Source organism: Panthera pardus, unplaced genomic scaffold (genome assembly GCF_024362965.1).
Source record: "Panthera pardus isolate Hobbes unplaced genomic scaffold, ASM2436296v1 HiC_scaffold_13, whole genome shotgun sequence".
Classification (NCBI taxonomy): domain Eukaryota; kingdom Metazoa; phylum Chordata; class Mammalia; order Carnivora; family Felidae; genus Panthera; species Panthera pardus.
In genome coordinates this window covers 79,570,456-79,596,714 of record NW_026526688.1, presented here as the reverse complement: position 1 = coordinate 79,596,714, position 26,259 = coordinate 79,570,456, and the positions used below count along the sequence as shown (strand labels likewise).

The window sequence follows — 26,259 nt, the reverse complement described above, 5'->3', positions numbered from 1 at the left end:
CAATGAAAGGCACCCTACACAATAACGCTCCTCTCTCATCTCCCCCACACCAGCCATGAAGGTTTTCGAAGGTAAGTGCAGGTTATTTTTCTTTATATTTCATATTTTCTTTATTATTTTGTATTATGCTACAGTAACGTAATCATTTTTGTATGAATATTTTTGTGTTGTGGGACAACTCATCTGAGTTTCCACTATTTCTTATGGGGAAATTCACTTTGATATATAAGTGCTTTGGATTGCAAGTATGTTTCTGGAATGAATTATGCTCACAAACCAAGGTTTTACTGTATTTCATACTGCTTTGCAAATACACGAGGGGTTCGATAAATACCTATTGCAATAATGAATTCTTAATCAAATTTAAGTGTTTTCATGCTGCTTACCTTTGGCTGCAAAAGTAAATGCTCCCATGCATGAATTAAACTCTCCACAATTCCTTCTCCAAATAAACCTGCATCGACAGTTTCTGTTACAACTAGGGACACTCTATAGAATGATTTTTTAAAGATATATGTAAGTAAAATATCATGCTATTTATGTAAAGATTTCAAAGCTGAGAGAAGAAAGGAAGAGTATATTATAGAAACAGTCCATATATAAAATTTTCTAATACATTTCATTTTTTATTTTCTACCCACAAATCTTAAGGAACTTGACTCTACTGTTCCTCAGGCTCCTCTGTTCTCCACTGACACCTTCTGGGGGTGGAGAGATGCACAACCTTCCCTTGACCCTGCTACCTCCTCAGGCTCTTCTTTCATTCCCTAAATCCTTAAGAGTGCTTCATAGCCAGTCCCCTCCTTGATGTCAACACTCCATAAAAATATTGTCATAAATAATTCCCTTACTTATCAAGATGATTCTTTCTCAGGTCTCATTTTCCTTAATCTACAAACACGTAATGTATATGAGAAGGCCTCCCTCTCAAAATCCTTCTCTTCCTTCATTACCCATGTTTACCTCTTATATATTCATAGGTCTCTTGTTGCTTCTTTTGCTTCACCTACTACCTGCGAGTTATCACAAAAGAGCCACAGAGCTCTGATCTTTTGACTGTTCTTTCTTTCTAGAAAATTTCACTCAAAGACATACCAAAATAATTCCTCTCTTCTCTGAACTTCTTTAGCACTTATTCCCAGTATCATTTATTTATATAGCTAGAAGATAAAGAAAAACTTCATGAATATTCCTTATCTTCCTCTTTTGATTGTGGGCACCTTGAGGACTGAAATAACTTTGGTATCCTCTACAGGGCCTAAAGCCAGTATTATACAAGTCCACAAAATTTTCAATATTTAAAGGCTGCAAACATATAGAATGTTGAAAGTATCCCAATCATCTAGTCCAACATCTTGATGTCTCTAGATTTGCTCAGGGCCAAAATAAATTATAACAGAGTCAGTATTAGAATCCATATCTCCTAATTCAAAGCTGTAGGTCCTTCTACCACACTCTCTGTGAGAGAAATGAAGGTTAAATTAAAGTAACTGATTCATACCATGGACTGAATTGTGGACCACCAAAATTCATAAGCTGAAGCCCTAACCCCCAATGTGACTACATTTAAGGATAGGGTCTTTAGGAGGTAATTAAGGTTAAATGAGGTCATAAGGGTGGGGCCCTAATGTGACAGGGCTGGTTTTCTTATAAAAGTGGAAGAGACACAGGCACTCTCTGTGTCTCTTCACATGCACAGAAGGAAAGGAAAGGAATACAGCTGTCTGCAAGCTAGGAAGGGAGCTCTCACCAGAAATCAAATTTGCCAGCACCCTTGATCACGGACTTCTAGCCTCCAGAACTGTGAGAAAATAAAAGTCTGTTGTTTAAGCCACCTAGTCTCTGGTATCTTGTTAGGGCAACAAGCAGACTAAGATAATTCAGGAGACTGCTGATTTCTGCCGCAACAATCTAATAAGACTTCTTTCATGCAAACAAATGTAGAGCCCATTAAAAAGTGAATTATGTATACAAAAATACTATTATACATATCGAAGAAGACTTTTAAAAATCATAGTCCAAATGACAACAGATGATAAAAAAGTCATCTTTCAATATAAGCTGAACTTAAGATAAGAAGACAGACCACCCAAGAGAGGTAGTAAAGCAAGTGCTACATAAAGAAAGCTCTGTCTCTAAAATAGTGTTGGACCAGATGATATATAAATCCATTCTAGCTCTAAAATGCCATCAGCCTTGTGATATAGATCAAAGCAAGATGACACACTAAAAAGCCAAGACTTATGAGACAATATTCAAAGCATCTGAAGAACCCAGGCCAAAATACATGGACAGCTGACACTTCCAAAGCTTTCATTTTAGCCAAGGATAACACAAAATGTGAGAAGTCCATCAAGCTTGATCTACTCACGTATTATTTTTAACTATAACTTTTAAATAGTTATTGACCATACAGGAAGTATTACCCATTTTCACAAACAGAATATTGAAATTAACAAAAGTAAGGTAACTTGCTAAAGGTCAAGTTTATCTGTTAAATTGCTTGGCGCAAAATTTTTTCAAGATCTTTAAATATTTTTTATCAAGAATATGACATTATGAAAATTTATCTTATGCTAAATGATCCTATATCGCTATCTTTGCAATATAAGGGTTTTAGCATTTTTATTTGGGCTAGAAGCTATAAATGTGAATATCTTAATTTTTTTAAATAAAATAGTGGATTATAAAAACTAAAGTTATATATATTATATAGTACCTTTCAGGAATGTGTTTTGGAATCTCTATGTCAAGTGACTTCATATGTAAGAGTTTGATTCCTGCTTCCATCTTGTTTGCTGCTACTACATCACAGGCAAGTTCATACATGGTCTTGGATAACTCACAAGCATATACTGAGTGTGCTCCAGCTTTTTTAGCAAACATGCTGCAAGGAAAAAGGTGCCCCATCAAGAAAAAATAATCCACTATGGTTTTTCAAATTTAATGGAATCATAATGTTAAACATGGGGTTTTTCTTTTATTCTGTAATACAACCATTATTCATTCCACATTAAAAAATGACCCAGGGGTGCCTGGGTGGCTCAGTTGACTGAACATCTGACTTTGACTCAGGTCATGATCTCACAGTCTATGGGTTAGAGCCCCACATCGGGCTCTGTGCTGACAGCTCAGAGCCTGGAGCTGCTTTGGAGTCTGTGTCTCCCTCTCTCTCTGGCCCTCCCTTGCTTACACTCTGTCTCTCTGTCTCTCAAAAATAAATAAACATTAAAACAACAAAATGAACCAATATTCTTATTAAGAAACAAATCATACAGGGGCACCTGACTGGCTCAGTCAATGGAGCACGTGACCCTTGATCTCGGGGTTGTAAGTTTGAGTTCCACCTTGGGTGGAGAGATTACTTAAAAATAAAATCTTTAAAAAAACAAAATAGAAACAAACTATACAATAAATCATGACATTTATGTTTTTAAGAAGATACAACTGGCATGAAAAATATCAATAGGTTTTAACTTAGAGAACTAGATTCAACCAAAATATTAATGCAAAAAGTACTCTAAAAAGGCATTCAAAATTTCAATCATAACCTCAAATTCTCCTTAGTAGTTATGTCCAGTTCTTGATAAATTAAAGTTACAGTAAAAAATACAATAATAGTAGTTGCATGAATAATCATAAGATTATTAGAAATAAAGTAAACTCTGTTTCAATTCCACTGTTAAATTTTCCATATTTGGCAAAAGCTTTAATTTACCTTGGTGTATATGTGTATATAATTAAAGCACAATTACGACAAACCTTAGTATTCCAGTTCCTGCTCCAATGTCCAAAACACTCTTGGACCCCAAACAAACTGCATCCTGGATTGCTGCATTATAAATTGTATTCCGTTTGGTGTCATTAAGCATGATAAAGTGCCAGCGTTCCACCAACCAGTTTGCAACACGATAAAAATTCTCCTTTGCATCATTGAAATCTGGGTTTAGTTTCACTGCTTTATGAAAATACCCAGCTGCTTCATCTCTAAAGCCCATTCTGTAGTAAAAAATGACAGAGAAAATATTCAATTACTATGATAGCAATTACTGTGCCTTTATCCATGGCACTCATCTGGCCTAAGAATCCCTCTCCAGTACCCCAAATCCTACTCAACCCAAGCACCATCTCCTTTTGTAAGGACTGCAATCCTTGATCACTTCTTTCCTCTCTGAACCCTTATTGTATTTATGCATTCTAGGAGACAGACTATAAATTTACTATTGTAACTAAAGTATAGTAGAAGCTCTCATAGTCCTCTTCAATTTAACCAACCCACTAAAACACGATTGCTTTCTAAAAACCATTCCCTGTGTAAAACATATCAATGCCTATAGCTAGTAGGCTCCTCGCTGGTGTGCCTGCATACCTTTTCTCTCAGCAACTGAATGAATTATCAAGAGTCAGTTGTGTTTGTGGGGTACCTGGGTGGCTCAGTAGGTTAAGTGTCTGACTTCGGCTCAGGTCATGATCTTGCACTCCGTCAGTTCTAGCCCCACGCTGGGCTCTGTGCTGACAGCTCCGAGCCTGGGGATTGCTTCAGATTCTGTGTCTCCCTCTCTCTCTATCCCTCCCCGCTCCCTTGCGCTCGCTCTCTCTCTCTCTCAAAAGCAAATAAACATTAAAAAACAATTTAAAATAAAAGAGTCGGTTGTATTTGCTGTAAGACCAGTTTACACCAGTTGTATTTGTTATTATAATTACATATTTTAATTAAATATTACAGAAACTAAATAAATTATGACTGCAAAAAGAGAGCCACTGTTTCTGAGGACACTTAGCTAAATAAATGCTTTGTAAAACATCAGAGGCAAATCACCCAAAAAACTGCTACTGAAGTTTATGTAAGCAAATCATCAATAAAAAGGGAGAAAACTTCCAAACTATCTAGAAAAGTGCTTCTTAAACATTCTGTGAAGAATTCATCTCCCCTTTTCTAAATATCTAATATTTGTAGACCAATACAGTCGCACTGCATGTAATTAGTATGCAACTCACACATCAGATTTCACCCAAACTGGTCCACATTATTTTCAAGAAGTGAGTTTCATGATCACATGCTTGGGATTACAGCAATGTCAAACTGCTATATACATTTCTAAACACTTCCTCTCAATCTCTATACTTATCCATCACTAACTGATAATTTGTGGACCAGCACAAGTGTGTAGTCCATAAGCTGAAGAGAACTGAGCTAGTAAAACCCTTTTACACTCATACTTCTTCAGAAGAACCTTTAAGCATTCTGTCAATTTTAAAGAAACCAAATCAGATTATTAATTCTATGTATGATTTACATAAAAAAAGACATTCTGGAATTTCAAACAGGAAACTGCATGGGCAATGGCCCTATGTCAAATGATACGCACTCATGTTTTAGGTTAAAATAAAAACATTTAAGATTAGTATCTGCTAGACAGAGCTATCTTAATCTGCAACTGACATTGCACACAGTACAATACAAAATACATTGGATGTAATCACTGCTTGGTGAGAGACAAAACTAGCAATGGATATTTTAAATTTTTAAATATCAACAATCTATTGAATCAATGCCACACCTGCCCCTAATAATTTCTTGGGGTTTATGCTTCCCTGAAGTTTGATTCTTAATATATCATTGTTTTCTTAAACTGCAACGATAATCTGAAAGATGTATGGTACACTCAAAATATATCTCATACTGATAGACTCAACAATGTGTCAGTATCAACAAACTATGAAACCACCTCTTTTCTTTTAACTAGAAAAAAAAAAATTACCTTCCCAATTAGGAACTTAAATGTTTTGTTTAAATCTGATGCTACTGGACTAACATAAGGTTGTAAAGTTGAGACATTCCAGACACAAATTTCATTTAATAAACAAAAGGAATAAAGGAAAGGAAGCTATCATTTACTCTGGAAATCTTTTTCTCCTGGAGCAGTGATTCTTTCAGTGGGAAGTGAGTGATCCACTCTTTGATGAGGAAAGTAGGACAAAAAGCTAAGAGCTACTGTTGTAGAGAACAAAGATAAACTATATAGCAAAAGCCACATTCACACTATCACAACTGATGAAATCTCAATGTCTAAATTAGAAATTTTGCATAATTATATCTCCCAAAAGCAAACAAGCATGGTTTTTTTGTTTTTGGGGTGTTTTTTTTTTTTGTTTTTTTTTTTTTTTTTTTTGTCTCACGAATTGGTAAATGCTCAGACTAATATCCTGCAACAACAGGTCACCAAGTTAAAATCTGTCAAAAGTGTGTAGAGCTCCAATTTTCTGTTAAATTGAGTTTATCCTTAAAGATAAGTTCTAGGATGTTATGATAATAACATGTGCATTACCTGGAAATAAATTGAATCCCATAAAGTAACTCCTCTTTCATGGACTGAAGAACTAAAAAAACTTTGAAATTAATGGGGCACCTGGGTGGTTCAGTCGGTTAAGCAACTGACTCTTGGTTTCAGCTCAGGTCATGATCTCACCGTTTATGAGTTCAAGCCCCACCTCAAGCCCTGTGCTGAAAGCGCAGAGCCTGCTTGGGATTCTCTCTCTCCCTCTGTCTCTGTCCACCCCCCTCCTGACTCTCTCTCTCAAAATAAATTTTAAAAAAATAATAAACTTAAAAAAATCTTTTAAACTAAATTTCATTTAAAGGAAAAGTAGTTGGGGCACCTGGGTGACTGACCGAGTGTCCGACTTCAGCTCAGGTCATGATCTCACAGTTCATGAGTTTGAGCCCTGCGTCAGGCTCTGTGCTGACCGCTCAGAGCCTGGAACCTGCTTCAGATTCTGTGTCTCCCTCTCTCTGCCCCTTCCCTGCTCATGCTTTGTCTCTCTCTGTCCTTCAAAAATGAATAAACGTTAAAAAAAAAATTAAAGGAAAAGTAGTTGCTAATTAATACAGATGGGAGTCTATGTAACAGGATCAGGTTAGCTGTTAGTGTGAACAAACAAGTGTCAGTTGACAATCTGCCTTACTTTCCCGGTTATTATCATACTCTACAATTAGAAACTATCAAATATTTATCTCTTAAAGGAGTACTCATTTCACTTCCCAGGCCATGTTGATTAAGACTATTAAACCATATAGCAGCTACCTCTCTGAGACTAACACACTTTGATAAAGGCATTTCTTATGTATAACTTTTCATTGACTAAAACTTAACATGACAAGATGAACAAAGCAGTAATACTAGAGGAAACTGCTGGAACATGTAAAATTATCTTACTATATACAGTAGGACATTATCATGGCATTTCCTAAATAAGAAGTCTTTTACTTTGTACAAAGAAGTGACACCAGATTTATTAAAACAAATCCAATACAAAAATTTTGGGTTTTCATCAGTTTTCCTAATTACACAGTTTCTATGAAGAATAGACAGAAATTCCAATGGCAAGTTTTCAGCAAGATCCAGAAAACAGAATTACAAGTTCCTTGGCAAGGCATCAGAGTGACTTCACTGCCACCCTGCAGCCCATGGCTGTGTCCTCTCCAACAAGGTCTGAATCTTAGCCAGGTGGAGGGAACTCTTCCTTGAATATTATATCCTAGCCCTAGGAGCAGTGGCTGTGTGGTATATGATTTAATGTTAAAACTGTTCTGTTAGTAAGTCGGACAGAGAAAGACAGAGATCACATGTTTTCAATCATATGTGGAATCTGAGAAATTTAACAGAAGACCATGGGGGAAAGAAAGGGGAAAAAACAGTTTCAAACAAAGAGGGAGAAAAACCATAAGAGACTCTTAAATACAGAGAACAAACTGAGGATTGATGGGGCGGGGGTGGGGGGAAGGAGGCAATGGGTGATGGGCACTGAGGAGGGCACCTGTTGGGATGAGCACTGGGTGTTGTATGTAAGCAATGAATCATGGGAATCTAATCCTGAAACCAAGAGCACACTGTAAAAACTGTATGTTAGCTAACTTGACAATAAATTATATTTAAAATAAGAGAAATTTTGATTGCAGATCAATTGCCTTTATATGCTGGAATAAAAACACTTTCATCGACTGAGAAGAATACATCAGAATATTCAATCTGGATCACTTTCGATAATCATACGTTCCCGAGCATCTTGACTTTTTTCTGTATAATGTTTATTACTTTTCCTTATCTGTGTCATTTCTTATGGGTACATTCACAATTGTTTTCTTATATGAAACAAAAGTTGGTGTAATAAAAAAATGCTCTGTTATTACATGTTATATTTGTGATTCTTATATTCTTCTGAGTTCTCTTTATTTTTTACCAGCCAATCCTTCATTACTCTGATCCCCTGTCACAGTTGATAATTCTTTATATTAAACTTTCCCTTTCAAATTACTGTGTGATTTATCTCTGATCAAGACTGATACAGAATAATTCTTAACAAATAACACTGAAATCACTACAAACCTGAAGAGGTGTTCCCCCATACTATTGCAAATCACTTCATCATCAGGAAACAGTTCCAAAGCCTGCTCATAACAACCAAGTAAGTCTTGTGTTCGACTGAGAGCATCGAGCTCTTCAGCCCATCTGAACAGTGTATACTGAAAAGTTTCCTGTGTAAAAGAGAAAACAGTAATTTAGTCAATAATATAAATTATGGAAGAATATACAACACTGGTTGATAATTCCACAGAGTACAGAACGTAATTACTACTGACTGATCACTTCAAATTTTGTTTAGCTTTAGTAGACAGTTTGCTAAATAAACAAACGCATAAATGAATTTTACCACTTAGGTGGCAATAACATGCAGAATTAGACAATTTGAGCACTTTAAACTCTCTCCATTCTTAGCTATCATATCAGATTCTCCACCTACCTCTCTTTTGTGGGCTTCTAGGTTTTAGAAGTTGTTTTGCCTTCTTTGTTCATCCATCTCTATCACCCGTTCTACATCTACATCTCCAATCAAGACCCTCTCTTCTGAATCTCAGACACACAGACACAACTTCCTATTAGTCATCTCAACAAGGGACTGCACCCTCAGCCACCTCAAACTCAGCACAACTCAAGTATTTCCTGAGCAATCAGTATGCAAAGAACTGGGGCTAAAATACAGCAATGAACAACATAAATCCTATTCCTATCCTCACAGAAGCCCTGTAGAAAGAAATTTAACATACAGTTCTTTAAAAATTCAAAATGCTCTAAACTGAACCTATTATATTCCTCTCACACAGGATATAAGGTTAAGGTACCACCAAACCTCAAATGACTAAGTCATCTTATAATGCTACCTTAACTTCCAATACAATTAGTTTCAAACCCAGTCAATTCTGTCTCAACATCTTTAACTATGTCACCTCCTCTCCAACCCACTGTTACAACAGTCTGGCCCTTATAATACTTTCTGGACTACAGTAACAGCATTCCCTCTGTCACCCTAGCTCCAATCTCACTTCTCTCCAGCCATTCTCCATACTACAACACAGTGGAAAAAAGGGAAGGCTTTAGTCATTCCAGTTTTTATCATGAACACAGTTTACATCATCTTCAGAGATTTACACAGAAGAGTTGAGACTTATAACTGAATCTTGATGAAGTTTACTAAAGAGAAAAGGATATGGAGGAAGACCTACAGTATCAGGAGAAAAAAGTACGGATGATATGAAATGGATAAGAGAATTTATAACTTGGTGTGACTGAAGTGTGGGCATAGGGAGTAGAGTGAGTAGTAGGAAATACGACTAAAGAAATGGCTCTTTCACAAACGCCCACATGAAGGAATATGGACTTTGTTCTACAGGAAACAGAACTAGTTTCTGAACCCTACTGAACACGAGGCATTCAAATACAGGCTTTAGATATACTTTTAATACACATTAAGTATCTATTTAAAAAGATACTGTCACTGTTTTAGAAAGGAGGAACCTTAGGAACAAAGAATTAAAGAAACAGCACTTGGGTTGATCAATCATTATTCTACTGCTGCCTACCTATAAGAACAAACTGTATCTCAACATAGCACTTTCTCCTCCTTAGGACCAGCTGCTCCTGAAATTTACACTAAGTTTATGTTAACTACAACCATCTAGAGGTTACTGACATCTAGTGGATAGATATCAACAATGCGGGTAAACATTCTACAATGGCGCAGGACAGCGCTCCACAACAAGAATCATTCCTTCCAAAAAGTCAACAGCGCTGAGGTTGAGAAACGCTAGGTGAAAAAAAGCAAAGTAGCTTGAGGCTGAAAACGGAATACAAGATTTAGTTAAATAATTTTTATAAATTTAGACTCCAAAATAACTTGGAAAAACTTAACTATTACATATAGAACGATCACAATCCAGTAACTGAAGCTTAAATAATGCATCATCAAATGACTATTTTATAGTAGCTTATTCCCAACTTTATTCAATTACAGATACCCACGACATTCCTTCTGCATACAAGTGCAAAGGTGCTGAGGCAGGGACATGCTAGAATTAGATATAGGAGGAAGAGATCACCCTCGGCCTCATTTGCAATATGGCCTTTAGAATTCTGAGTAAGGTGGAAGTTTTGAAATAGATAAGTGGCATCGTCTGACTTGTTATGAAATGCTCACCCAGGCTGTGTTGAGACAGGTTGCCGGAGGAAGCCTAGTTATGAGCCTACACCAACAGCCGACAGATGACTGAGGCTTGAACAGGGGTAGTAAAGGAGAAGGTGGTGAGAAATGGTTAAGATTTTGGATACATTTCAAATATGGAGCCGAGAGGATTTTTTTGATGGGCTGGCTGTGGGTGTGAACAAAAGACATGTCAAGGATGAATAGTAAATATTAACAGCAACCACCAGCCATTAACCTTAGCCACCCCTCCCAATGGAAAAACACAGGATCTGCCAGCAAGTGAAAGAAGGGACATCCTCACCTTCACGTCCTCTTTCAGCTCCGGCGCCAGGCTGAGTACAAGGAGGTAGTGGGCATAGGCGGTGCCAAAGTCCTGGGCGCTCAGGCAGTGCTCTGCGCTCTGCAAGGACCGCGACACCAGCCGGTCGCGCCCGACTGCCCCGGCGCCACTCCGGGCACCCCGGCGGGGCCTGGGCCGAGAGTTCGGCATGACAGAGTCACCGCCCTGAAACCTAAGCTTGTATAACCAAAGTGAAGATGTTTTACTAAACGGAACGAGAAAACGGTCCCTTTGGCTACACTTCCAAATGACTTAAACAGAGCGCGAAAACCGGTAACGTAAAGTTATGCCTGGGCCCGGGGTGTGCGCGCCCACCTTAGCCAGGCAAAAGCCCCGCCTCCTCCCTCCCAGGCGGAGTCTGCGAGTCGACCCGGCAAACTGCAGACACCAGCCCAAGGCGCACGCCCAGCGAGCGTCAGTGCGCTTGACGTGTGCACGCCGCGGTCCGCGCCCCTCCCCGTGGAAAGGGAGGCGCGAGGTGGACGGGGCGCCTGCGCGGAGGGCAGCGCTTTTAACGGTCTTGAGGTTCTTGCCTTCCTCTCCCTCGCCTCGCTTCCCCTTGCGCCGAAACCGGCGTTTTCTGTCCCTTCTTCCTGGCCGTCAGAAGTGTGTGTGTATGTGTAGTGTGTGTGTGTGACTTCGACTGCAAGACCCGACTGTGCAGATGCAGTTAGCGCGTTGCTGCACCCGACTGTGAGGGACATGGGTGGCTGTGAGGAGGTCAGGCGTTTGTGGTGATGTTTTAAGATATTTGGATCGGGATGCCTCATCTCAAAATGGCGAGACTGAAAAGAGCCCAAGGTTAACAAACGCACCCTAGATGTAGTGGAGCAAATGCTTTCACAGGCGTTATTTAAAATCATTCTCACAAAACCCCGTGAGGTGGGCTTCTAAATCACAATCTTAAAGGCGGCAAAGGGGACATTCTGAGAAGTTACTTGCCCAGTATCACAAAACTGGGTAGTGGGAAAGGTGTGACTCAAACCCAAGCTCTCTGTTATTTTAAAACGAGTTTAGGATTTATTTCACTGTTCGATGGGTCACCACTGTATACTGGCTATACTAATAACATAGGAAAAAATGTTCTACCTTCAAGTGTGGCCCCTAAGGGATGGATTCAAAACTTTAAAAGGGGAGGGGGGCGCGTGGAAATTACAGCTGAAAGAAGTCATTTTTGTCCTCATTTTCAAACATCTCAGTAGTGAATATTTTACTTAACAAAAAATAAGACCATTTGCATATCTAACTTTGGGGGGCTCCTACCATTTTCTGCCTTCTCTATTGATCTGATTATTTGAACCACTCTTCCTCTGGGCACTTACCACTGTAAACCCTAATCAGTTCTTCAAAGTCCAGGTTACTAGATTATAATCTCCTCCTGCCGTCAGAAAGTTCCTCAAAGGCAGTAACTGTTCTTAACCATTTTTGTAAGCTTTACCTCTAGCAGAGTCCAGTTCAGAGTAAGGACTCAAAAATTTTTTTTTAATTTTAATGGAAAGTACATTCCACTACCAGGTTTCACTTGTAGATTTTCCCCATCGTTCACATCCTTTTTTCTCTCCCCTTCTGAATTGCCACTTTTTGTACTAAGCAATTTAAGATTTAACTATATGATTTTTCCCTAACAAGCCTGAAATGCTAGTCCCAATAGGATGTAGTAGAACATGCAAAGGCCACTGAACAATACAAAACAAAAAAGTACATTCTAGTGCAAACTTGGTCCTTTTCTGCCCCTCCAATAACCTTTCCTTAAGAAGCATTATTTGTAAAAAGGCCTAACAAAGCTAAATTTCCTACTTTGGACATAAGATTGATATAACCATCAAATGAGATAATGAGATGTGTAAAAGCATTTTATATATAAGGTATATTTAGTGCTAGGCATTGTTTACCTTTAGAGTTATTTAAAACTTATCTGGATTATTTTTTATTTTTCTGTTTATCTTTGAAAGAGAGAGGGAAACACAGAATCTGAAGCAGGCTCCGGGCTCCGAGCTGTCAGCACAGAGCCCAACACGGGGCTGGAACCCATGAAACACGAGATCATGACGTGAGCTGAAGTCGGACGCTTAATCGACTGAGCCACCCAGGTGCCCCAAAATTTATCTGGATTATTAAAATGAAAATTATGTCACAAACACCTTTAAGCACTTGATCAGAAATGGTGCAACTCATATCATTTAAGAGTCTAATGTAATTGGCTGGAATCTCCCTTCAGAAACCAAAGGGAAACCTCCCAAGCTTTCTCTGCAGAGATTTGGGTCAATGGGGAATCACTTAGACTTCATCATTCTAGTAATCTCTGTGAGTCCACCATTCAGCTGAATTAGTTTACTTAACAGGTTACCTGTGGTTCAGGACATGCTTTCCTATTCCACAGGGACAAAGTTTCTTTTGTCTTATTTTACTTGTTTTGTTTTTTTGATCTGTTGGTTTATTGAGATAACCTGCATATCTCAAACATCTAGACCACATGAAGCTTAAGGTGGACAAATGTTACCAATATAGGCTAAGAAATGAAGGGGCTTGGCAGGAAGTGAAGAGAAGGCAGAGAAAAAATGAAAGGAGCCAACTTCTATTGCATCATCACCTACAGTATCAACCTGTGGTCAGTGACCACTGCTAAAAAAGTACAAGGGATGCTACCTGCTGTTTGTAAAATACTTCAGGTACCTTTGTGAGCTACTAAGGTTTACTGAGTTCTGATGTGATTTATCTACATGGAGAAATCAGAAGTTATTTGCATTTATTTGTAGTTTATACCTTAGACACTATATAGGGTAAGCCATTTGAAAAAAATGAACTCACACGACCAACATGGAAGAAAAATGGAATAAAATATATTTTACTATTTCCTTTTATTACCTCATTCCTAATTAAGACTTAGAATTAGATTTTTCATATTTATTGAAGGTTAATTGTGTTTATAGTAATTCTTTCAGTCCTTTTGAAAAGGCATTATATTCCATTACAAAAAACTCAAAAGTATGTTGCAAAACAATCATAGAATATAGATTTTACTTCTTGATCCTTAAAGTTTTCTTTAAAAATATTAAAGGTATCAGGGTACCTGGGTGGTTCAGTCAGTTGAGCATCTGACTTCGGCTCAGGTCAAGATCTCGTGGTCTGTGAGTTCAAGCCCGGCGTAGGGTTCTGTGCTGACAGCTCAGAGCCAGGAGTCTGCTTTGGATTCTGTGTCTCCCTCTCTCTCTGCCCCCTTTCCACTCATGCTCTGTCTCTCTCTCTCTGTCAAAAATAAACGTTACAAAAATATATTGAAGGTATCACTCCATTGTTCACAATACCCTTCCTCTCACTCCCATCTCACAACCAAAACTGTAATCTTTAGAATTAGAGAGTCTATTTGATTCCTCCATTTATGTGTTCTAGTTCACCCTTTTTAGGGTTCCAAGAAAAACCCACTGATTAGAAAACTGCTGACTCAGAGGCAGGTTTAATTGTGGTTGTTTTTGACCACATTCTGGGCAGCTTGTCAACAAACCACACATGCCAAACAAGGAAGCAAAACCAACTGAAAGTCTCTCAGTCAACTTTCCAATTTGCAAAAGTTGAAGGTTAACGGGGGAAAAAAAGGCTCACAGGAAGTTCATTAAGAAGAGATAAACAGCTTGCCAGGCACAAGTATCTCATGTTTATACTTTCTGTGGAGATTCATATCTTTTCGTGTGATTTAGTTTGTTTTACAGTTTTGTAGTTTGGAGCCTTGTTCTGAACTCGCTGTGCATTTTAGAATCATCTGAGGAGCTTTTAAACAATAACAGTGTCTAGGCCTTATACCTAAAGATACTGATTTAATTGGCCTGGTGGGGTCTGGGCATGAATTCTTTTAAAAAGTTCTCTGAGTGAGTCTAAAATACGTGGTAGGGGTTGGGGGGTATGGTGCAAGCTTCTGTTATATCTGATACACTTAAAGTATTTAAGGTATGCAGTATAAAGGCAATGTAGGGAGTAGAAAAATTATTTCTGGCTCCGCAAGAATTGTGAAGATTCTCTATTCTTTTGAATGAGGTGATTGCTATATGATAAAGAATAGAATCATATTGAATTACTTGTTGGAGAAAAAAATACATATAATTGGATCAACAGCGCACTACCGGCCATGGACCACTGAAATTTACATTGATACGTTCTCATTGCTAAATATTCCCAGTTTCTTCAATCTTTTTTACTTTACTACAGTTAGGATTTTATAATAGCCCCCTTCTTTTGCCCTGTGTGCAAAATACAAAAAACAATTGTGTATTTTGTCAAATGCTTTGTCTGCATCTATTGAGAGGATCATGTAGTTCTTGTCCTTTCTTTTTTTTTTTTTTTTTTAATTTTTTTTTTTTAATGTTTATTTATTTTTGAGACTGAGAGAGACAGAACATGAATGGGGGAGGGGCAGAGAGAGAGGGAGACACAGAATCAGAAGCAGGCTCCAGGCTCTGAGCCATCAGCCCAGAGCCCGACGCGGGGCTCGAACTCACGGACCGTGAGATCGTGACCTGAGCTGAAGTCGAACGCTTAACCGACTGAGCCACCCAGGCGCCCCGTCCTTTCTTTTATTAATGTGATGCATCACATTGATTGTTTTGTGGATATCGAACCAGGCCTGCATCCCAGGTATAAATCTCACTTGGTCGTGGTGAATAATTCTTTTAATGTGTTGTTGGATCCATTGACTAGTATCTTGTTGAGGATTTTTACATCCATGTTCATCAGGGAAATTGGTCTGTAGTTCTCCTTTTTAGTGGGGTCTTTGTCTGGTTTTGGAATTAAGCTAATGCTGGCTTCATAGAAAAATTTTGGAAGTTTCCTTCCATTTCTATTTTTTGAAACAGATTCAAAAGAATAGGTGTTAAGTCTTCTTTAAATGTTTGGTAGAATTCCCTTGGAAAGCCATCTAGCCCTGGACTCTTGTTTTTTGGGAGATTTTTTATTACTAACTCAATTTCTTTGCTGGTTATGGGTCTGCTCAAATTTTCTATTTCTTCTTGTTTCAGTTTTGGTAGTTTATATGTTTCTAGGAATTTGTCCATTTCTTCCAGATTGCCCAATTTATTGCAGTATAATTGCTCATAATATTCTCTTATTATTGTTTGTATTTCTGTGGTGTTGGTTGTGATCTCTCCTCGTTCATTCTTGATTTTATTTATTTTGGTCCTTTCCTTTTACTTTTTGGTCAAACTGGCTAGGGGGTTATCAATTTTATTAATTCTTTCAAAGAACCAGCTTCAGGTTTCATTGATCTGTTCTGTTGTTTTTAATTTTGATAGCATTGATTTCTGCTCTAATCTTTATTATTTCCTGTCTTCTGGTTTTGGGTTTTATTTGCTGTTCTTTTTCCAGCTCTTTAAAGTATAAGGTTAGTTTGTATATCTGAGACCTTTCTTCCTTCTTTAGGAAGGCTTGGATTGCTCTATACTTCCCTCTTATGATTGCTTTTGCTGCATCCCAGAGGTTTTGGGCTGTGGTGTTATCATTTTCATTGGCTTCCATGTACTTTTTAATTTCCTCTTTAATTCCTTGGTTAGGCCATTCATTCTTTAGTAGGATGTTCTTTAGTTTCTAAGTATTTGTTGTCTTTCCAATTTTTTTCTTGTGGTTGATTTTGAGTTTCATAGCATTGTGGTCTGAAAATATGCACAGTATGATCCCGATCTTTTTGTACTTGTTAAGGGCTGATTTGTGTCCCAGTATGTGATCTATTCTGGAGAATGTTCCATGTGCACCCAAGGAGAATGTGTATTCTGCTGCTTTAGGATGAAATGTTCTGAATATATCTGTTAAATTCATCTGGTCCAATGTGTCATTCAAAGCCATTGTTTCCTCGTTGATTTTTGGTTTAGATGATCTATCTATTGCTGTAAGTGGGGTGTTGAAGCCCCCTACTATTATGGTATTATTATCAATGAGTTCCTGTATGTTTGTGACTAATTGGTGTATATATTTGGGTTCTCCACGTTTGGGGCATAGATGTTTAAAATTGTTAGGTCTTCTTGGTGGATAGACCCCTTAATTATGATATAATGCCCTTCTTCATCACTTGTTACAGTCTTTATTTTAAAATCTAGACTGTCTGATATAAGTATGGCTAGTCTGGCTTTCTTTTGGTAACCATTAACATGATAGATGGTTCTCCATCCCCTTACTTTCAATCTGAAGGTGTCTTTAGGTCTAAAGAGGGTCTCTTGTAAACAGCATATAGATGGATCTTGTTTTCTCATCCATCCTGTTACTCTATGTATTTTGATTGGAGCATTTAGTCCATTGACATTTAGAGTGAGTACTGAAAGATACAAATTTACTGCCATTGTGTTGCCTGCAGAGTTGGAGTCTCTGGTGGTGTTCTCCGGTCCTTTCTAGTCTTTGTTGCTTTGTTGCTTTTTTGTTTTGTTTCATCTTTTCTCCCTTCAGAGAGTCCCCCTTAAAATTTCTGGCAGCGCTGGTTTAGTGGTCACAAATTCCTTTAGTTTTTGTTTGGGAAACTTTTCATCTCTCTTTCTATTTTCAATGACAGTCTTGCTGGATAAAGAATTCTTGGCTGCATATTTTTTCTGAATCAGCACGTTGAATACATCCTGCCACTCCTTTTTGGCCTGCCAAGTTTCTGTGGATAGGTCTGTTGCAAACCTGATCTGTCTTCCCTTGTAGGTTAAGGACTTTTTTTTTCCTTTGCTGCTTTCATGATTCTCTCTTTGTATATTTTGTGAATTTGACTATGATATGCCTCGCTGATGGTCGGTTTTTGTTTAATCTAATGGGAGTCCTCTGTGCTTCCTGGATTTTGATGTCTGTGTCTTTCCCCAGTTAGCAAAGTTTTCCACTATGATTTGCTCACATAAACTTTCTACCCCTTTTTCTCTCTCTTCATTTTCTGGGACCCCTATGATTCGGATATTATTCCTTTTTAATGAGTCACAGAGTTTTCTAATTGTTATATCGTGCTCTTGTGCCTTAGTCCCCCCCTTTTTTTCTGCTTCATTTTTCTACATAAGTTTGTCCTCTGTATCACTGATTGGCTGCTCTGCTTCATCCATCCTTGCCACTGTGGCATCCATTCAAAATTGCAGCTCAGTTATGGCATTTTTAATTTCGTCCTGCCTAAATTTTACTTCCTTTATATCCACAGAAAGAGATTCTATTTTATTTTCCAACCCCAGGTAGTAGTATTATTATCATGATTCTAAATTCTGGTTCAGACATCTTGCTTGTATCTCTGTTGATTAGGTCCCTGGCTGTCATTTCTTTCTGTTCTTTCTTTTGGGGTGAATTCCTGCATATTGTCATTTTGGAGGAAGAAAAATAATAAAATTAAACTTAAAAAGAACAAAAAAAATCAGCTAAAGGATGCTAGATCCTAGGTGTGTTATCATCTGATTGTTGAAAAAAGCTTGATAGAATAGAAGGAAAAGGGAAAGAAAAGAAAAGGAAAACATTTGAAAAATTTAAAAAAATGACTATATTAGGGGTGCCTGGGTGGCTCAGTCGGTTAAGTGACAGACTTTGGCTCAGGTCATGATCTCACAGCTTGTGGGCTTGAGCCCCATTTCACGCTCTGTGCTGACAGCTCAGAGCCTGGAGCCTGCTTTGGATTCTGTGTCTCCCTCTCTCTCTGCCCCTCCCCTGCTTGCACTCTCTCTCTCTCAAAATTAAAAAAATTTTTATTAAATGAATACAATAAAATAGAATAAAATGAAATGAAAGTAAAATAGAATAAAATTTTCAAAAAAGTAAAAAATATCGTTGAAAAAATTCAATAATAATCTTTTTTATTAAAAAGGAAAATAAAAATAATTTTTTCCCTCTGTATTCCACAATAAGAAAGGAAAATAAAAAGAAAAAAATTGAATAGATGGACTGACAAATGGAATGGAATATGATTGAAATTACATCCAGTTTCCCCTAGAAGTCAAACTATGAAGTACTTTATAGTCTGTAAACTAAGCAGGCAGAGAGACTTGTGGTGTTCAACAAGTCTAGAGCATGGTTGGTCCAGTTGGATGGGGCTTGGTGTAATGACTCCATTCTCCATTAGATGGCCCTGCTTTGTTTATCGGTGCTGTATCTTGTGGCACATGTATGCATGTATGCATATGCATGAGAGAGGTGAAAATGGTGTCACCCAGCTACCCAATGTCTAGTATCAGAATTCTGTGCTCTTGCCAACCAGCAATCAAGAACCCCTCCTTTGTCTCTGGCTTTCATCCACTCCCCGCTTCTACCCTATCAATAACCAAGTCATCAGCCTGCCAGGTGGTACCTGCCTCCTGAGTTTTATCTCAGATGGGGCTATGTTTCCAAACCCCTCACTTTTGAGGCCCTGTGGCTTTAACCTGCTCAGACCCTCTGGAGGAGGGTCTTGCCAAACAATATCCGGGGCTGGCCCACCCCCAGGAATATTCACATGACCGTACCACTGAAGATGCCCAGAGACTGGGGCCAGGTGCCAGTCCACCCCAGAAAAGGTTCATGCAATTGCATAGCAGAGGCCTTTCAGGGATTATGGTAAATTTGCAATATACACCTGGTGTCTGGCTTCACCATTTCTTAATGTCCTTGTTCCAACACCAGCAAACACGGCCATTTTCCGGGGTCCTCTGGGACCTTTGCCTGTGGGGAGGCCACACACAAATGTCCTCTCAGGAGGGAACTGCCTCCCCGTGTGGCCCTCGGACCCCTTGGACCTCACTTTCTGCTCCTGGGGATTCGCCCCTCCCACCAGAGCTCCACCAGGTATCGAGCTGCAGAGTTTCAGACTCTGCACTCCCCTGTTCATAGTCTTAATGGTATCCAAACCCTCTTCTTTATCCCTTGTTAATTCCCTTAGGGTGTTTTCAGTCTTTCTTTTTCTCTCCAGCCACTTTTGGGGTAGGGGAAAATGCCTTTCCAGTACTCTACCCCCTGTCTCCATCCTCTCTCTAAAAGCAAAAACAGCTCTTTACCCTCTGCAGCTTCTCTCTTTCCCAGTTCACTTCTCCATGCCGTGTACCTGCTGACTTCTGTGGTTCAAGTTATGTAGATTGTTGATTTGATACTCAGATCAATTTTCTAGGTGTACAAGATGGTTTGGTGTTGATCTAGCTGTATTTCAGGGATGAGAGACGCAAAAAACTTCCATGCTGCTCTGCCATCTTGGTCCCTCCCCTATATTTCTTTGATTTCTTATGATCTCCCATCTATAACTCTATCTTAGCACTTACCCAATTATATAAGTGAAATGATATGTTTGTGTTTCTGACCAAAAAGTGAGTTCTAGGCCTTAGGAAGTATACCCTTATTCATTCCTTATCTCCAGCATTCAGATAGTGACTAGAACTTAAAAAGCAATTAAATGTGTGGTAAACTAAGCTAAGGGCAATAGTAGGAAGATCAGAGAAATGATGATTTGGAAGATGTGTAGAGAACAGAATCTAATCAACTTGAAACAGTTATATGATAGGAGTACCAAAGACATAAGGAAAGGGGAGAATGCCAAAACTTTTTAGCTATAGGGACTTGGATACATGATGGTGCTGGTAACCAGGATAGGCAGTTCAGGCAACAATATCAACAACAACAACAACAACAAGAACAACAATCAGAATTGAAGAAAAAGACATGAGTTTAATGGCTGTATGTGAGATATCAATCAGTATCAAGTGAAGATGTCCAGTGACAAGGTAAGAAAATGTATTTAGAGCTCACAAGCAAGATCTGGTCTAGAATTATATGTGGAGGTTTTAATTCTACTGGTAGGTTGAGTTATGTAAGTGGTTATTATTCTACATGGAAAGTGTGCAGAGGGTAGAAGTGCCCAAATCAAAATGTTGAATGAGAAGAGAACAGCCAAGAGTCTGATTGGGAGAATCCTCTGAAATTAATAGTGGAGGAAAATAAAATCCTGGGTAAGATGTATTGTTTTTTAGACAAGCACTATTCGAAGGAATGGTTTATAAATAAGACCGGAGTCTTTCCCAAATCCAATTGGGCCAATAGCATATAGAATAGATAAATATAAGGAATATGAATGGCATATTTTTCTCAACATATTTGTATAAACCCTTCTTCAGATTTCTTTTGGTTTGTGAAAATAGGTACTAATGTAGGTCTTTTCTAAAAGCAAAATGATGGAACACAGACTTTTGGAAAACGGGGAATATTCTTCAGTTTATGCCATTTCAGCTTACACAGCTTTCATAGGAATATTCTGCTTTCAGATAGTAGTGGGAAGCTATATTATAATTCATCTTTATGAGGAGTTTTTGTAACTTACTGAAAGTGAGAGTTGGAAAGTTGGAATTTATTGGTGTTTCTCCAGGGAAGTCTATTGAATGCATTAAGTAACTTAATGTTTAAGTGATTTAATATTTCACCAGCCAGCATCTCCCCTCTCTTTTTCTGGGAACTGCTTATACTTGTCAACTTTCACTGAGTTATGCTATATAACAAACAACTGGGAGTTCAGTGGTTTACAAAACAAAGTACCTTCTTGCTTATATTACATATAGATCATAAGTTGCCTACAGTGTTGTTTCAGGCTTTTAGAAGACTCTGCTGTGAACCATGTCTTGTCTCATCCTGATTCTAGTCTGAAGAAGACCTGCCCATTCTCATGGCAGGGATGGGGGAAAGCTGCTACTAAATCACAATGCCTCTTTTTTTTTTTTTTTTAAAGTTTGTTTGCTTGTTTGTTTGTTTAATCTCTAGGCCCAAGGTGGGGCTTGAAATCATGACTCTGAGACCAAAAGTCACACACCCTTATGACTGAGCCAGCCAGGCACCCCTAAAATCACAATACTTCTTTTTTTTTTTTAATTTTTTTAACGTTTATTTATTTTTGAGAGACAGAGAGACACAGAGCATGAACAGGGGAGGGGCCAAGAGATGGAGAGACACAGAATCTGAAGCAGGCTTCAGGCTCTCAGCTGTCTGCACAGAGCCCGCTGCAGGGCTCAAACTCACAAACCGCAAGATCATGACCTGAGCCGAAGTCGGACGCTCAAACGACTGAGCCACCCAGGCGCCCCAAAATCACAATACTTCTTAAAGCTTCTGCACAAGTGTGTTGTATGTCATGTCCTTTCACTTCATTGGCTAGAAGATATCATATGACTAAGCTCAACCTTGATGGATTGGGGATATATACTCTTAACAAGGAAAGGGACACTTCAAGTCACATATACATATACATGGAAAGGGAGGAGCAAATAAGTTAATAATACAATTGGCCACATTATTCCTCTGTCAGCTTAAACATTGTGGCTTTTGTGGGCAAATGCCCATGTTCCTACATATTCCCAGTTTTTTGGCCACAATTGATTTCGTCAGAGTTGAGCATATAACTAATTCAAACAGAACCCTTCTACTTTCTAACAAGAATTGAGACAAAAATTTTAAAAAAGAATCTCCAGTAGCCACATTATAAAATGTAGTGCGTAGGAGGAGTTGTCAGTGACCATATTCTTCAACAAGTGAAGAAAACCAGGCTGTAGTGGCAAGGAACAGAGTTGACACACAGAATAAAGTTAAACAAGGATGGGGAGAAAGTTATGGCATCTCTGCTCTTTCTGTGGTTTGGTTGTCCATCCATTCTTTGGATTCTGTAAATTATGATGTTTTTCTTTTTGTCTAAGGTAAAATGGAATTGGTTTTTGTCATTTGTAGTGATATCATGGTTCATGGATGTGTGTAATTTCATTAATCCTAACACAAATACTTTTAGGCAGGTACTGTAATTAACATTTCACAAATGAGGATCAGAGTTAGGGATGGAAGTTCTCTCTGATACCCTGTCTAGAAGAAATATTTTACAAGAACACCCAACTACATTATTCTACACTATGCTCACCAAGCAATTCTTTGCCCTGGTTTCTTCCAAGGGCACTAATATACTGGGAAACAGTGTCCCCCTGCCCAAAAAAAAATGGACTGATGTTGGTTATCTTGCCAGAAATAGTTTGTATTATGAAATAACAAATTGATACTATGATTTATAAATTAAGGGATTTTTTTTACTGACTTGGGTTGGTGTAAATCATTTCTGAGAATTTGCATTCACTATTTTTTAACATAACCTCAAGATTTTATTGTCTTCATAATGTAACAAAATATGAGGCCTCGAACTGAATCATTTGGCCCTTTCTCTTCTTATCTCTTTCCAGTCCAAAATGTTTGCATCTCTTCAAAACCAGCATTCTCTTAGACCTGTAGTTGGGCTCAACACATTCAAGCCTCAGCATAGTCTTCTTTGTAGTTTTAGCCTTTTTCTGGAAAATCAGCTTAGTCTGCCCACCAAAGCCACTCTGCTTCCTGTCATAATGCCACTTTCCCTGGCGTAAAGAGAATATTTGCTTTTCTTGTCCTTACTTGTAGGGTTGGTGCTTGCCACACTTCTTGCAGAAAGTCCACAGGTTTTAGGAATGTTCACTATGTTTGTAAGAGCACTATCAGAAAGTAAGTTAACTATTTAGAATTTAAGAATCTGAAAATTGAAGATCATCTTAGAGGTGAAACTTATCAGGATCTGATCTTGCCTAGAACACCTGTACAGCCTATTTTTGGACAAGTACTTACTGCACAGCCACCATAAACTTGGATTTTTCAAGATGCTGAAAGATAGAAATTCTATAAAGAACTGACTTCTGGACACAAAACTGAACTTTCTGATCAGTTAAATCTCAAAAAGATCTAAAAGATGTATTAGTCACCTACGTTGTGCTTAGCCCTTGATTAGCTACTATTGGGGTTAAAAATGACCTGAGGTGATATCAGTGAAAATAGCACAGTAGTATACTCCAAATTTCACCACCACCCCCCCATAAAGGAAATGAAAAATGGGCAAAAATGTAAGAATCAACTTTTTTTGTAATTTTGGAAATTAGTGAAAGGCCTGTAGCAACTTGTCAAATACTCAGGAGAAATGGCTGTTTTTTATTAAAGAACTATAAAATTTATGGTGTTTTAACCTATGCCAGCCCCATCCCTTGCTCCTCAGATCAGTGGTAGCTGTAAAAATAACAGTCTGCATTCCTGATACCAGAGGGAGAAAAACATACCTCATAAGCAAAGAATTGTAATTCATTGCCGTTCACCCTTGAACAATATAGGCTTGAACTGCATGGGACCACTTACATGCAGATTTTTTTTTCAATAAATACAGTACAGTATAAATGTATTTTCATTATGATATTTTCTTTTTTTAAGTTTTATTTATTTTTTGAGAAAGACAGTGTGAGCAGGAGAGGGGCAGAGTGGTGGTGGGGACAGAGGATCCAAAGTGGGCTCTGCACTGACAGGCTGACAGCAGCAAGCCTGATGCAGGTCTTGAGCTCAAGAACCGCAGATATATGTATGTATAATACATATACAAAATATGGGTTAATTGACTGTTTATGTTACTGGTAAGGCTTATGGTCAATGGTAGTAGGCTATTAGTAGTTACGTTTTGGGGGAATCAAAAGTTATAACTGGATTCCCAACTGCACAGGGGGAGACGGAGGGGTTCACCATCCCTAACCCCCATGTTGCTCAAGGGTCAACTGTATTTGTTCTAAACTGCCTGTTGGCTCCCTCAAATATAGGCTTGTCTTTATTTTGCTTAACTCCATACTAGCCTCATGCTAAAGCTCCTTCCCACAGGGCATTTATTGAAAACATTTACAGTATAATGTCTTAGGTTGCTGCTCCTGCTGTGATAGATAATAGCTGGGGTAAATAATAGATTAATCAGAAAGGCTGGGCTATGAGTGTCCTGTAAGCTTACAAAGGTGAAAATCTAAAAGGCTAAATGCATGCTCAGGGAAGTGTGGATGCTAAGGAAAGATTCAAGAAAGCCCTAAACTCACTCCCTCCTGACTTTGAGGTTCTAAGAAAGAAGGACGTGATGGCTAAGGCAGAGTTGTAAAGTGACTGGTGAATGTTGAATGCATGCCACAACAAATATACATAGGTTCTCTCCAAAGACTGGGATATCCCTTGGTTCCAAGTATTTAAGAAAATCTGTGGCCAATCATTAGGTGACCACCTAATTAGCTTACTACCATAACAGATACTTCAGGGGCTACATACAACAAAGAACAGACTGCAGAATTAGTTCAGAAAAGTCACTAAACAGGTGCCTGGCTAATTCAGTTGATAGGGCATGCAACTCTTGATCTCTGGGTTGTAAGTTTGAGTGTTGGGTGTAGAGATTACTTAATTTTTTTTAATGTTTTATTTATTTTTGACAGAGATAGAGAGACAGAGCATGAGCTGGGGAGGGTCAGAGAGAGAGGGAGACACAGAATCCAAAGCAGGCTCCAGGCTCTGAGCCGTCAGCAGAGAGCCCGACGCGGGGCTTGAACTCACAGACCGTGAGATCATGACCTGAGCCGAAGTCGGACGCTCAACCTACTGAGCCACCCAGGCGTCCCAGGTGTAGAGATTACTTAAAAATAAAATTAAAAACAAAATCAGGAAAGTCACTAAACAAAAAATAACAACTACAATAAATGATAATATCAACAAATCCTAGGGAATGGAGAGTTAATATAATATCACCCAAAGTCTATATTTACATTAAGGTTCATTCCTGGTGTTGTACATTCTATGACTTTTGACACATGTTTAATGACATATATCTTCCATTATAATATCATACAGAATAGCTTCACTGCCCTAAAAAAAAAAAATTTTTTTTTAAGTTTTAAGTAATCTCTACACCCAGTGTAGAGCTCCAACTCACAATGCTGAGATCAAGAGTTGCATGCTCCACTGACTGAAGCAGCCAGGTGCCCCACCCTAAAAAATTTCTGTGCTCTGCCTGTTCATCCCTTCTTTCCCCTCTGACCTCTGGTAACCACTCGTCTTTTTACTGTCTCCATAGTTTTGCCTTTTCCAGAATGCCATATAGTTGGAATCATAGTATGTAGCCTTTTCAGATTAATTTCTTTCACTTACTCATATATATAAAAGGTTCCTCTATATCTTTTCATGACTTGATAACTCATTTGTTTTTAGAGCTGAACAATATTCCATTTTCTAGATGTACCACAGTTTATCTTTTCACCTACTAAAGGACATCAAGTTTTGGCAATTACAAATAAAGCTGATATAACATCTGAATGCAAATTTTTGTGTGAGCATAGGTTTTCAACTCCTTTGGATAAGTACCAAAGAACATGATTGCTAGATTGTATGTTAAGACCATGTTTGGTTTTTAAGCAGCCTCCAGTCTTCCGAAGTGACTGTACCATTTCTCATCCCCTGCAGCAATGAATGAAAGTTCCTGTTGCTCCACATCTTCACCAACATTTGGTATTGTAAGCATTTTGAATTTTGGCTGTTCTAATAAATGTGCAGTGATATTTCATCGCTGTTTTAATTTGAAATTCCCTTTTGACATATGATGAGGAGCA

General features: G+C 38.3%; 1 protein-coding gene and 1 pseudogene across 3 annotated transcripts in view; both read right to left on the bottom strand.

The window, feature by feature from the left end:
* The window catches only part of PRMT9 (protein arginine methyltransferase 9), a 37,258-nt gene extending 25,990 nt beyond the window's left edge, over nucleotides 1-11,268 (bottom strand). The window contains exons 1-5 of one of the 3 annotated variants that reach the window (XM_053901205.1): nucleotides 10,841-11,268; nucleotides 8,388-8,536; nucleotides 3,763-3,999; nucleotides 2,720-2,887; nucleotides 387-489 (exon numbers count right to left, since the gene is read on the bottom strand). In XM_053901205.1, the coding sequence (XP_053757180.1) occupies nucleotides 387-489; nucleotides 2,720-2,887; nucleotides 3,763-3,999; nucleotides 8,388-8,536; nucleotides 10,841-11,029 (846 nt within the window). In that variant the 5' untranslated portion in view covers nucleotides 11,030-11,268. Of the gene's footprint in view, nucleotides 1-386; nucleotides 490-2,719; nucleotides 2,888-3,762; nucleotides 4,000-8,387; nucleotides 8,537-9,919; nucleotides 10,030-10,840 lie in introns of those variants that run through there. The other 2 variants (XM_019421018.2, XM_053901206.1) reach the window with 2 other exon arrangements.
* Nucleotides 11,269-22,956: 11,688 nt separating this feature from the next.
* On the bottom strand, nucleotides 22,957-23,945 carry LOC109246830 (60S ribosomal protein L36a-like; annotated as a pseudogene).
* Between the last annotated feature and the right edge of the window lie 2,314 nt (nucleotides 23,946-26,259).